This window comes from Castanea sativa, chromosome 4, assembly GCF_040712315.1.
Source record: "Castanea sativa cultivar Marrone di Chiusa Pesio chromosome 4, ASM4071231v1".
Taxonomy (NCBI): domain Eukaryota; kingdom Viridiplantae; phylum Streptophyta; class Magnoliopsida; order Fagales; family Fagaceae; genus Castanea; species Castanea sativa.
Genome location: NC_134016.1, coordinates 40,174,330 through 40,188,886, shown reverse-complemented (window position 1 = coordinate 40,188,886; position 14,557 = coordinate 40,174,330). Strand labels below are relative to the sequence as shown.

Genomic DNA, 14,557 nt, shown 5'->3' with positions numbered 1-14,557 from the left:
GCATATTGAGCAGGTTCCAACATCCTTCGTAATTCAATCCCAAAAGTTCTCCATCCTTGTTGTAATTTTCAGGCAGGAATAATGATAGTTCGCCGCCGCCCACCAACCTTAAGCTCTGTCACTGATACATACTGCCCAAATGAATTGGACCCCCGTTGCAAGGTGTACGCAGTAGCACCTTCCCTGAGCGTGAAAAATTGCTTAGGACTAACCCCAATCACAATGTGTTCCAAATTCCGCATTATCCAAAGAGCTGCACTCTTGCCCATAAACACCGATTGCATATAGTATTTTCCCCGTTCAAAGATCTGAAGGGAGAAAACATTCCCTCCTTCCTCAACCACCAACTGAAACAACTTGGATTCAATAAAGAAACTTCGGAAGCCCCCCATACTGATCCTAAAACATAGAAACTAAAACAGGATTTCTGGCTAATTCGAGGTAGCCGCTTTGCTAGAGTGTGGAATTTGAGCTCTATAAAACCTCAAATTCCACACTCTAGCAGTGCCCCCTTCTGGAATCCACAAGACCTCAGAGATGTAAGCATCCTTGACCGTTGAGCACACGTAGAGCTCTAGATAGAGATCTTTTAGAGAAATATCCCCAATCCACCTATCTTAAACCTCTATGATTAACTCTTATCACATAATGAATAAAGCGTAGTTCCCCGCATTTCATTTGTAAAGTGGTGATTAAGCCCTCTTAGAAAGCCAATATTAGAAGACCCAAAGGATAAGAAAACTTTCCATTAAGTTCAAGGAGACTAGGCCCTACTTCAAAAAGAAAAAGAAAAAGAAAAAGAAAGAATCAACAACAATGGAGCAGCAGTTTGAAGTTGTTCGAAGGGCAAGCCACTTATATGACACTAAAGAAACTTTCCTATCATCTATCGCACAAATAAATGGACTCCCGCCTATTAAAAACTTTTTTTTTTTTTGCAATCAATTTAACAATTCTTTCCCAGGTGGGGGATCAGAATTTATCAAACTACCCATGAACCCAGTAAATGCAAACCCTAACTCTTTACACAAAGTCAATGCTAATTTCGCCACCCATGCACCACTTTTAATGAACAATGCCACAACAACATAATTTTTCCCAGAACCTCCTTTAGATTAGAGGGGTAAGAGCCACCAACTGATATTTACTACAGAATACATAACTTGCACCAAGTACTCCCCTCTTTGTATAGAAACAAATTCTGAATGAAAATTTTATTTACATGTGTGTACAAGATTCAAAGAAGAGGAAATACATACCCATGCTTCAGTCGAAGCCAAGATGCAAATGCCTCGAGAACCTGACAAAGGCATTAGGTTGAAATGGTCCAAAACCAGTTAGTAAAAAATCAAAAGTGGGCATCTATCATCTCCTGAACATCAAAACAAAATAAAGAATCACAAAAATTCTAACAAGAACAGCTCTTACCTGCTCCTTAAGTTCATTGATACTCAAGCAAGCTGTCAAGATACTTAAAGCAACCTCCATTTGAGAAGTGAGCTCTTTATCAAATTGACGGCGTCTTTCAGGACGAGCTGCTATTTTGTAATTATATACTTCCTGATTGCAATAACAAAACAGGAAGAGAATGCATAGAGGCAGCAAAGTTACTACCTATGTATTATTAGCTTTTCATAAAGACCACTAAAAGAAGCATTCCTGCATTTCTTTTTTTTAATGTCCGACTCAATACTATTACTTTCTCTCAAACCATGGTAATATTATTATTTTATCAAATCATTAAATAATTTATTTCTCTTGTAATTGCTTCAATGTTATATTTGTGTTAGTATTCAGCAACAACGAAGTCTTAACGTCAAAACTTTGGGGTCAACTATAGATCCACAACAAACTAATCAAAGTTAACCACATGTATTCTTTTCTGTCATTCTACCCAATCCAAAATCATACTCTCTATTACTACCTTAATTGACATATCCTTTTTTTTTCCTAGATAAATAGGGAAAGGGTTGGTGGGGGTGCGAACTCCAGTGCCCAAGCACCACAAGAGATGTTGGAACCACTAGGGGCCTTACAACTCTACTAATGTCATTTTACATCTTCCTCTTCCTTTTTTTGTTTCCTTGACCTTGAATCAACTCATTTTTCCTCATTGATGCATTAATCTTTCTTCTCTGCACATGAAAAAACTATCTCAAGTAACTCTTCCCCATATTTTCATCATTTGGGGCCACCCTTATCATTAAACAAATTTCTTCTTTTGGAATCCTATCTTTCCTTGTATTTCCACTTATCCATCTTAACATTATCATTTCAACTACACTCATCTTATGAACATGTTGCTTCTAAATAGCCCAACATATAGTACCATAAAGCATAGCTAGTCTTAAAACAATCTTAGAAAATTTTCCCTTTAACTTAAGAGGCATTTTACGATCACACAATACTCATGATACACTTATCCGCTTCATCCAACCTACTCTCATTATATGATTCACATCTTCTTCAATCTCTCTATCCTTATAAATTATTTATCCAAGCTATCAAAAGAACTCATCTTTAGCTCCATCATGCTCCTGTCAGAACCTTCAAAGGATCTTATTAAGTTCCCCCCAAATGGTCCACATAAGATAAAAAGGTACAGCTCTCCCAATATCACCATTATCGTGATTAGCAAATCTCCCCCTCTAGCAATCCAGCAACTCAACTAGAGACACTGGGCTTGCTCTACTTGGGCACGCGACGTCTGTGGGGGTTGGTATGTGCTGATGAGCTAGTGATGGACCTATTGTATCACAGGTTAAAAGAAGATGATTGAGGCCACACAACTCAAAAATTTGATCATGTGAGCATTGTTTACTCCAGAGTCTTCTTGTTTTTTTTTTTTTGACACATGGAATTCTCCAAGCAAAACCTCAACTACATAGGAGTGGTCTGCAAGACCCAATTGGTCCTCACAACAGGTCTCAATCCCAGCAAAGATCAAGCAGCACAATGGTTGCCAATGGAGTTCTGGCAGTGGTGCGGCATGTCTCTCATGGTGTTGAGGTAAGTTTGTGTGAATTTCGAGAGGTGACAAGGCCAGTTGGTGACTGGGTTTCACAAGATTAAGTCTAATGGATTTGAAAATAACTGCTGCCCCAAAGGTGGGGGGCGCAAGCGAGTTTGGCTTTCGGCGATCTTCAGTTCAATGATAGGCTTGACAAATTTGGGGCCAACAGGTTTGCTTTAGCGGAACCTAGGTGTTTTGGGTAGTGGCAGGGAATGAGACTATGTTGGAGATTGGGTTCGAGAGAGGTATGACTGGTTTTTGTGGCTTTTTATTTTGTTTATATTGTTGATGGTGGTGGGATGGGTTACTGCGAATGGTAGAAATCAGATTTTGGCCTTAACTTGGTTGTTGATTTTTTTGGTTGTGACCCCATGGCAATGCTTCGAACGGTCTGATACCAAAACCGATGCAGAAAAAAACCAAAACAAATTCAACAACAGATATGGAAGCAGCACCTAGGCTTGCTAGAAGCCTACACCTAGCATGAGAAAACAAATCCATTTGTGGTACCTAAAGTTGGCTTAAAGTTAGCACCAAACCATTGGAAAATGTCCAGGATAAATTTTTTTATTAAATCATAAACTTGTCTCATAGGAGAAAAATAACATGAATAAATTTCTTATATAGAATACTAAAACCAAACCTTAATTCTAGTTGACTTGGGAAAGCCAATTATTGAGTTACAAAAATAACCTTGACTCTAGGAAATTAAATAAAATTCTTCACACCTCCGGCATCACCTTCCCTACAACCATGTTAGGCAAAAAGTGCTATAATTAATTAATTGTTTCAAAGTTTTCAGGATCTACCTTACACTTAATCATTTGTTTTCAAGATATGCTAGCAGTTGTTTAAAATTTTGGAGTAAAAAAAATTACTTATAAACAACCCTACCCCCCCGGGGGTGCAAAAAAAAAAAATCCAGTACAGTGTCTAACCAAGCACATTCTACATGGACTCAAGGGCATTACTTAGCTTCTCTGTGGACAACGTTCTCATCATTTAATTCTTTTGTAGAAAAAATTTCTGTCTTTCTTCTTTCTAAAAAATGCTGAATACATCACAGATATAAATTCTCAACACGCGTGATTTAATATATACCTCAGGCAAAACTGTAAGTAGCTCCAAGAATCCTGGTATGTATTCTGGATGAGAATTCATCTCATCTCTAAGCCAATTCACAATACCACCATCTCCCCAATCTTCTGCAGGAACATATACAGCCAAAGCAGCCACCGCAATGCTAATCTACAGAGCAAGCCAATTGAGCATAATAATATCCTCTTGGTTTCATAATATCACAAGATGGATATATATGAGAAAGGACTTTCAAATGATACCTGAGTTCTAACTTTAGGAGGCCCTTTGTGAAATTTTTTCAGTAATGTCTGCATTTAAAACATCCATGCAGCCAAATTTCATGAACATGATAAGAAATTCCTTATGTATTTTCTGTGCATGCATATGAATGCTTGTATATACGGATAAAAAAATAACACTGCTTCTTCATTGACTAAAATCTAAACAAAGCAGTAATAGGAGACAATAGCAGAAAAACTACTACAACCCAATCAAATATCTGGCAAGAGAAAGGAGTGGTGAAATCTACAGCTTGACAATAATGAGATGTGCTACTGCTACCACAAGATCCAAAGTCATAACCTAGATAGCATTATTACTTGTACTTCTTCCTTTACAATTACACATGAGCTAATCAACTAGATTTCTATCACTTGCTTCCTTCCATAAAAATGCAACATCCAGATAATGATTGAACATTTTTTCAAAGTGGTATGGACACCCAAAAATATTTTTTTGATGCAAGGGATCGATAATCCTGTTTCTCATGCTAATACTAGTAAAAACATGAAATTCCAGTATATGTTTCACAGGCATGTAAAAATGGTCTTACTTTGCCTCACAGTTACCACAATCTCAAAGATTAATAAATAAGGACCGATCCAATTCAAGTGCTTCATTAGAGAGATACTGTCTTCTGTTGAAAGCAGAAGCATATAACTTACAAAAACAAATCATTAAGATCTGTAACATCCATTGATGAGATGTACACCCACCTTAATTCTTTTACTTATTGAATTTATAAGAATCAAAGGAAGATAAGATTTTCTACCATTTTGTACGCATAAAAAGTGTTTCGCATGATTGACTACTATTAAGAAGATGCAGAAAAAAAAAATTGGGCGGGGGGGGGGGGTTGTTCAAAGGAGTCTCTTTTCTTGTGCCATGTTCCTATGTCCTACACAGGAATTCCTATTTCCTTTTTATTGGGGGGCCGGGGGGGTTGTTGTTCTATTAACTAATCTAATGATTACAGACGTGCTAATGAAACAATTCAACTGCATCTTTGTTCTGTTACATAGACGAAAGAACATGTATCATATATTTCAAAAGGGAAAAGTCATGTTCCTACTAGCACAACCAGCAATTCATGCTTTAATTATCCAGTAACATTAGTAGTAGTAAATATGATATCAAAATCCAAGCTTCTTCCATGGTCAAAGGTATAAAAAAAGATACTCACTCACATTTAAGGAATCCCGCAATGGACGAAAAGCTTCAGAAGGTAGTTCTTCAAAATCTCGTTGTACCTAAATCAAATACAAAGTGCATGAAAACTCAAAAAGAGCCAACATCACATGCTAAACAAGTTTTCATTGTTTAGAGTTTCACATATCCATAGAATCAAGCAAAAAATATTCACAAGTGTGTAAGTTTACCTTGCTTCTAAGGGTCTGAGAACAAAAGATTAAGGTTTCTAGATTGCTTGTGGCGTCGTGAAGCAAATTATCAGCAACCTAAATAGGAAAACAAAATGTTAATCCATCTAAAACAGAACACTGACACATATGGCTTGATGGGTGGAAAAGCCAGATAACAAGAAAATAACTATATTACATAACAAATTCTAATTAGAGTGAAATGACACATAAATATAATAGCATCTAATATATTTATTCAAAAAAAACATGTAATAGCATCCGATACAAACGGAACCATCACACAGGAACACCAAAGCTTTTTGAAAGATTCCTTTTTTTTTGGGGGCGGGGGTGGACAGGGATAACAACTGCTAGAACTGACCAATTAACTTCAGTCCATACATTAAAAAACATGCCTTAAATATAATCCAGGAGGAGGCAGTTCTATTAGAAAACAGGATGCTTGCTACAGAGAGAGAGAGAGAGAGAGAGAGTTAACTGCTACAAATAAATCAAGTCCAAAGCAATTTTCATACTAAATAATGATTTCAGAGGGTAGTGTTTGAAATATGATGAGTTGAGCAGAAGAATGAGATTCATATTTCAATTGACTTTGAGAATATTTGCTTGGAAGAACTCATAATTGATATGCTGTCGTCATAAGTTGTAAACCTTTTACTGACTAGAATTAACGTAGTGCCTGAAATCAGGCCAAGCCTAGCCCAAGCCCAAGATACCAGGCCTTGATAGTGAGCATGAGCCTTCAATCTCAAGCCAAAGTCAAAGCAGGCAACACTGTGGCTCATTTGCAGCCCTATAGCAACACATGTCAGTTAAAATTTAATACTAAACAAGTATGGAAGAAACAAATTTCTTTGATAATTAACTATTTGGAATTCAAATTCTTCTTCCTAAAACAATTCTATAGCAACAATACATTCTCTAGTTGATGCACAAAATTAAAATTACAGTGCTAAATTACATAAATTTTCATCAGTCAGAAATATAAAATATGAGATTTCAAACACTTCCCAGTATATTATTTTTTCCTATTTCTTTCTCAGAAACCAAACATAATACAATTAATTCCAGTATACAACATGAACTTCATGACATTCCCAACATAAATTCTAAAATTCAAACTTGCCAGTTTCTTTTCATTTCTCCATATTTTCTCAGTAACCAAACAAAGCATATGTTCATTTCCTTCCCAGACATATAACCAAAATCGACATACACACAAAAAATTCAAAATTCAAAATAAAAAACAGTGAAGCACTACTCAAATTTCAAAAACAAACACTAAATGAAAATTCAACTCCTTCACATTTAAAAATAAAACACATGTAAAATTTGAACGTGTGCTTGTGAACTTCTCAGAATCCAATTCTCATTGAAACCAAACACAATAAAATTAATTCCAGTATACAACATGAACTTCATACCATTCCCAATATATATTCTACAATTCAAACTTGCCAGTTTCTTTTCATTTCTCCACATTTTCTCAGTAACCAAAAAAAAAAAACATAACCTTATTTCCTTCCTAGACATATATCCAAAATTAACATACACACATAAACAACACAGAATTCAAAAAAAAAAAAAACAGTGAACGCGAACCCTAAATGAAATGCAGATCCTTCATATTTGAAAAAAAAAAAAAACCACACGCACATAATTTGAACATGTGCTTGTGAGCTTCTCGAATCCAATTCTCATTGAAACCAAAACATAATACAATTAATCCCAGCATACAACATGAACTTCATGCCATTCCCAACTTATATTCCACAATTCAAACTCGTCAGTTTCTTTCAATTTCTCCACATTTTCTCAGTAACCAAACAAAGCATACGTCCATTTCCAAAATTCAAAATAAAAATATAAAAGAACAGTGAACCACTACTCAAGATTTCAAAAAACGAACCCTAAAAAAATTCAAATTCAAATTCAAATCCCTCACATTCCAACACTTCACACACGCGCTTACGAACTTCTCGAAATCCAATCCTCAATCCACACAACAGTAAAAAAAAAACATCAACCAAATTCATCTCGCAACAAAAAATAAATCAAAAACACACACAAATTCTTCGCACGAATCGAATCCAAAAACCTCCGAATCTAAGAACCGAAGCAGAAAAAAAAAATCGAGAGCAGAGCAGAGCAGTACCTGCCACGCATCGAGCGTGCGCTGAAAATCTTGCAGCCACCGATCGGCTTGCATACGCACCGTATCGTCTGGGTGATGGTACAGTGCATTTAGGGCTTCTTTCACTGTGTTCTGGAGCTCCATTTTTTGAACTCACAAAATCAACCAAACCAGTAGCTATTCGATATATATTAATACCAGTAAACAATATATTTGTTTGTTATTTTTTTTTTGTTTGTTGGTGTTTGATTTTTGTTTGTTTGTTTTTTAATTGGGCTTGGGTTTTTGGATAAAGGGGTTTTTGGCGCCCGGGGGGGGGGTGAGGAATGAGGATGATGATTGATTGACGATCAGGAATGGTGCTTTTTTTTTTTGAAGGGAAATGGAGGTGATTTAGTTTTAGCCGCCTGATCTGTGCGTGTTCTTTGACTATTGGTCAAACACGAGCTGGGAGTAGGACACGTGCCATGTGATTAGACTGGGTTGGGTTATTTGGGTCCCACTCAACAGCTTGTCAGTGTTGAAATCCTCGTTGGATTGAAACATTTGAACTAGAGAAGAGGAAGCTTTTTAGTTGTATTTTTCATATAAATAAATGTATATATAATTTGATTCTACTTTTATATATATATATATATATATATATATATATATATATATAGAAATGTGCATGATAAGATGAGTTTTTTTTTATTGATTTATTTTAAGTAAATAATTGTGTGTAAACATAGTTATACTTAAAGAGAAGGATATTAAAATACACAGAATAGCATTGTTTTGTACTTGAAATGTTTGCAGATTGACAACGTAGCAACATTTAATCTCTTTATAATTTTGTTTCAAAGTAATGACGATACCAAAAACATCAAATAATACTCCTAATATCTCTTCCAAGTAGCTGTATGGTAAGTGTGGGATACAAGAATTCCAGTAAGGTAATTATGCCACGTATCATATCCATAGTCGAGAATGACTATTATCCTGCCGAGAAGGCCATGCCTTCGGACTGTTGGGTCGCGCCAATAACATATCATCAAAGAAGGTCCCACTATATAGAAAGAGTTTCGGGAAAAGGGCTAGCAACTGACATGACTGTAAAGTTGGTGGCTGTCACCACATTAATGCATCCCACCAAACATCCTGCCTGCATTTATATAGAGAAGACCCCTAAACAGTGTTGCCCATGACCGACTATTCCCTTAGGCGAGTTAGGCAACTGCCGAAGACCCCTAAATGGAAAGGGAGCCCCAAAATTTTAGAAAATAAGGGGTAGTAGGGGCAAAAAAAAAAAAGAGATAAATTACAAAAATTTGGCATATCATTTTAACCAAAAAATAAAAATTTTGGTAAACCTGGTTAAACATTGGTTATAAACAAAGTCATTACCCAAAAATAGCATTATTATTCTCTAGACAAACCAAAAATCAACCAGATAAACTACAAATCCAGTTTAACAGATTAACCACAAAACAATCATAAATCAAAAACAAATAAAACAACTCAAATCCCTAAAAATTTTACCTTTCTCTATGCTCTTCGCCTCTCTCTGTCTCTCATTCTCTCCACTATTCTCATTAGCTCAACAGCTCAAGCAAGGCAGCAAGCTTCCTCCGCCTGGACCACCTCTCTCAACTGCTCAAGTAAGCTTTCTCAGTTTCTCCGCCTCTCTTATTCTTTCTCTAAATCTGATTCTCTGTTCAAATTGCTCCCCACCTCTCTCAACTACTTACCGTATGGTCCGTATCAGGTTCAGCTGTTCACGTTCAGGTATAAATATTTGGACACTTTGACTTATAATAAGATTGGGCCTTGGTTTTGTTTATTAGTTTTGGGCCTTCAAGGTTTTTATTTATTTATTTATTATAAAGCCTGCATTTTTTTTTTGGGTTATAGATAGGATTTGTTTTGTGTTTTTTTGTGGGTGAGTCTTATTAATAAGCCTTGTGTTATAGTTGTGCTTAAATTTTTGTTATGCTTGTGCTTAATTTTTTTCTTTTTTAAAATTTTAATCTTGTGTTTTTATATATATTTTAGTTAGTGGTAATATATTGAATAAGTCTTTATTTATACAGGTTGATATTGCTAATAACTTGTTATTGTTTGGTGAAACTACAACAATATTTTTTATATAAATCAGGTTCTATTTCTCATTTGCTCTATACTTGAAAGTTATTTTTTTATTTTAGTCTTTATAAATATATTGTTTGATTAGAAATGTTTACTAGAATTAATAAACATTAATTTAAATAATATATTAGTATAAAAAAGACCAAATTTTTAGTTATCGCCTTAGGCCCCAAAATGTCTAGGGCCGGCCCTAGTGTTGCCTTGACTGCCGCAACTCACAAAGGGATTGAGAATGTGCCTGATGGGACAGACACTCAAGTAGTGGCCAGAATGGTCAACAAGTGGAGGGTCAAGATTATCTAAGGTGATCTATATAATGTAAGGAACCCTCCAGGGATTAGGGGATGGGAAGAAAAAAGAGAGAAACATTGTAACACCAAGAACTGGACTTATAACCAAATTCAAAGGACAAATATAGTAGATTTAGTCTCCTCGGGCTGTGCCAAGGACAATTTACTCTGAGCAAAACTTTTTTATTCTTATTTTCTTTTCATCTGGGTTCACTATAAATTTTTTCAGCCCTCTCTATAAATTTATTGTATTAGACTCTTTAAGCCTAGATCATTTTTCCTTTTAGGCCTAGGCTACCAAATTAGGTCCTTACAGTAAGAAAACTATAGCCCTAATCCACATCTCATTGAAAATCAAAACAAAACAAAATTTAAATTAGAAATTTACTAAGAGCGCGTTCGGAATGTGATGTAAGTTTCGGCTTATTTGAGTTTTTAAGTTTCTTTTTAGTACTATTTATTAGTCTTATTACACTTTTTGATATTATTTATGAGTCACATTGTATTGTACAACTAGCTTTTAACTTCTTTTTTTCTACACTTGTCCCCAATAAACATTATTATAGAAAAAAAAAAAAAACATTCGTGATCTTGTTAAGGGAAAATGCATCAGTTTGTAATAATTGTGAACTAAACATAGAGAAACTATTTTCCTTCTCATTTGCAATATATATATAAAAATTATATATAATTAGATACAAATAGTAAAAATTTTGGCTATATTTTTAGCGTGGTATGGTGTACATGTAGATTTAGATGTTTATTTTGAAAGATTAAAAAGAAAATGTGTGGATCGTTTGAAATTTGTCCTTTTTATTATTTTATTTATTTGCTAATGCTATATTTGTGCCATCAAATAAAAAATTAAAAATGAGAGTCAATGGCCATAGCTTGACTGTTAGTAATTCTACTAAAGGAGGAGATCATCGAAATAAAAGGTCACATCAATGAAATCCAAATAGAATTGGATGTGCAATGGATGGAACGAGTTTTTGTACTTAACACTGTGTACACTGTGCAGATCTAGTACTTTAATTCTACATATTTAGGTTTAGCAAAACAAAAAATCTACATATTTTGTATCTCATTCAACATTTTTAATTTATAGAGCATTCAAATATTTGAATTTTTTTATTACAATAAAAGTTATAGTGTAAGAATTTAATTCCATTCATTGTTTCGTGTTTTTTAATATGGTGTCAAATGCCAATAACCCTTATCATTGGATAGCACAATTTTGTGAGTAACTGTGTTGGCATACCAGTATTTGTAAGTGATTAAATTTTTTAGTCTTAAGTGGGCAAAGAAGTCAAGGAAGTTGCTTCTTAATAGCCTTATTGAATAATCTAAGTTGTCATGTTTTAAAGGGAGTTACTGCACCTGCCATTCCAATCCCAAAAATAATTGAAGGTTCCAGGAGATACTTGCAGTTGTTCCACTCTTGGAAGGTAGTCCACATGAACAGGAAAAATAACATGGCTGCTCACTTACTCGCTAGAGATGCTAAGAATGTAAAAGAATGTGTAATTTGGGCTGAGGATTCCCCACCCTGTATTGTGAATCAGATTATGAATGATGTAATTGCATTGGACTTTAGTCCTTATTAATGAAAGCTCTGGTATAAGTTTGGCAATCAAAAAAAAAAAAAAAGAATAATCTAAGTTGTAAATTGAAGATAAAGACAAAGAAAGACTATTGTACTTGCTCAAGGGAGCGGTTGTAATTATACTCTCGATTGCATTTGACCGATCAAGCCTTGGGATTATTGAATTCCAAACTCAGAACTTAAGCCCAATTCAGCTTGTTAAATTACCGATTGTTCCAAAAGCTTAAGCTGTTAGGAAATGGTGAATTTAATCACTTAACCATAAGTCTAACATTCCCCCTCACTTGTGGGTCTAAACTTTCCCTTTATAAGTGGGGCCCAACAAGTGGGAATTTAACTTTTTAAATGGGAGGTAGAGTAAAATCAGAGATCGAACTCATGATCTCTTACTCTGATACCATTTCCTAATAGCTTAAACTTTTGGGACAATCGGTAATTTAACATGGTATCAAAGCCAAGTTCCTATGGCCATGGTTTTCTGTTCTTACGGTGTATTAAAAGCAATCTTTGTCTTTCTCGGTATTTCTTCGCTGCGTTCATTTTCTTTGGCTTCCCACTACTGCCGTCAAATCTCTTCGGTATAGTCATGCCACCGATAGAAGTCGCATTAACATTGCAAGACTATTGCCTTCCTTAAACCCCCGTCACAGAGCCAAACTTTATTCAAGAGATCTTCTCAACCTTATCAAATCTCAAGGTTTCATCAAACTTCCACCTTGAATTTGAGAGGGGGTGTTAGAGATATATTAGCCCATTAGTATAAACCCAAGCCTAATTCTACTTTGTGTGCAAGCCAAGTTTCCTACTTATACTAGAAGTCTATTAGTCTAGGGTTTAGTCTACTATATATATATATACATGTTGTGGTTCATTGTAACACAGGATTTGTACTACACTCTAATATATTATTGATGTAGTCCTTTAGGATTTCCTCCGTGGATGTAGGCCGTTAGGCTAAACCACGTAATCCTCGTGTGTTATTGTGTTCTATACTTTATGCTTTCACTTCCGCATCCATAGTAGCATATTTAGCATGGTGTATCAATTCAAATATTTCTAACACAACTTAATGCCTTGGAAATTGTGCCTTTACGTACAAGGTTCACTTAAGTCAACCTAAACAAGGGAGAGAGAGGAGAGATTGATGTGTTTGGTGTGCGCCAAGGATTTTGTGCCAAGTGAGACTCTCCTTTACCAACAAAATGAAGGTTTGAAGGCAAGTAATTATTTGGACGAAGATTTGAAGACTAGTGATTATTTGGAAGTTGTTGAAACTTACATACAGTAAGTTGTTGCTATGAAAACCTTCAAATTGGTACTTGAAGTCATAAACTTGAGTGTTCGTGTGAAGAGATTCATTGTGGAAGAGTTCAGCCAAATTAAGGTTACATGCATGAGATGACGACAGTAAACTCTACTAGAGGTAAGTAGGGAATTAGCATTGAATAATAATTCTAATTGTAAAATGTCAATTGCATTGATGGATTCTTTTGTTGAGGACAAGTGTTATCATTCGTTAATTCTATGAATAAAATGAACGGTGCTTTGTGTAGAAAAATATGAAAGTCACTTAACATTTGTGGAAAATGTATGTTCCACCTTATTAACGTTGTATGAGCATTTCCTGATGTTATTATTCCAATCATGTATTTTATTCCTTATTTCAATTTATTATGAAATAGAGAAAGTTCAAGCGATAAAGTTTTGTGAATTGATTGCCTTTAATTGTCAATTGCTTTTCAAACTAGCTCTTCACCTTTTGTTTTTTTATTTCATATTGTCATAGACGTCAAATTTAATTATAGTCATGTTGGGTCTATGTGTGTTAGCAAAGTTCCACATTGGAAAACTTATGGACTTAGTTTGGCTCAAACAAGAATAACAAGAGAGAGTGATTAATATAATATAATTGAGCTCAAAACTTATAGACTTAAATCTTTTGGGCCAAATGGTTTCTATATGTTATATTAACTACTCAATTAGAGTTTTTCAATATTGTAATAGACGTCAAATCTAATTATAGTCATGTTGGGTCTATGTGTGTTAGCAAAGTTCCACATTGAAAAACTTATGGACTTAGTTTGGCTCAAACAAGAATAACAAGAGAGAGTGATTAATATAACATAATTGAGCTCAAAACTTATAGACTTAAATCTTTTGGGCCAAATGGTTTCTATATGTTATATTAACTACTCAATTAGAGTTTTTCAATATATTTTCATTCCATCTAGTCAAAGAATGGTGAATTTTGTTTTCCAAGCATTTTTGTACTATGTCTTCTGCTTAAGATATCTCATCTTTGTAGCAATACAAGGATGAGAGATCTAATATCTCATTGCTACAAAAATGAGAGATCTAATATCTCATTGCTACAAAAATGAGAGATCTAATATCTCATCTATTTGGTTCTCCTTGCATGTTATGTAGAGTATCTTGCAACTAAACGTGCAGAGACTTTAGATTTTGCAAATGAAATGCAATAATATAGAATTATAATGAAAAACTTTTATTTTACCTTTCTTTTCATGCGATTGTAAGAAGTTTTTGATTCTCATCATGTAGATTAGTAATATCTCATTATTGTTAACTAAAAAGGCTAGTGAATATATAAAATATACAAGAACATTTATCACACATTCGAACCAT

The 14,557-nt window shown here is 34.6% G+C and overlaps 1 protein-coding gene across 1 annotated transcript in view; it reads right to left on the bottom strand.

The window, feature by feature from the left end:
* The window catches only part of LOC142631127 (transportin MOS14), a 28,269-nt gene extending 20,058 nt beyond the window's left edge, over positions 1-8,211 (bottom strand). Inside the window, exons 1-7 of the mRNA XM_075805208.1 lie at positions 7,910-8,211; positions 5,752-5,829; positions 5,560-5,622; positions 4,354-4,401; positions 4,115-4,261; positions 1,429-1,560; positions 1,260-1,300 (exon numbers count right to left, since the gene is read on the bottom strand). Of these exons, the coding sequence (XP_075661323.1) occupies positions 1,260-1,300; positions 1,429-1,560; positions 4,115-4,261; positions 4,354-4,401; positions 5,560-5,622; positions 5,752-5,829; positions 7,910-8,032 (632 nt within the window). The 5' untranslated portion in view covers positions 8,033-8,211. The remainder of the gene's footprint in view (positions 1-1,259; positions 1,301-1,428; positions 1,561-4,114; positions 4,262-4,353; positions 4,402-5,559; positions 5,623-5,751; positions 5,830-7,909) is intronic.
* Between the last annotated feature and the right edge of the window lie 6,346 nt (positions 8,212-14,557).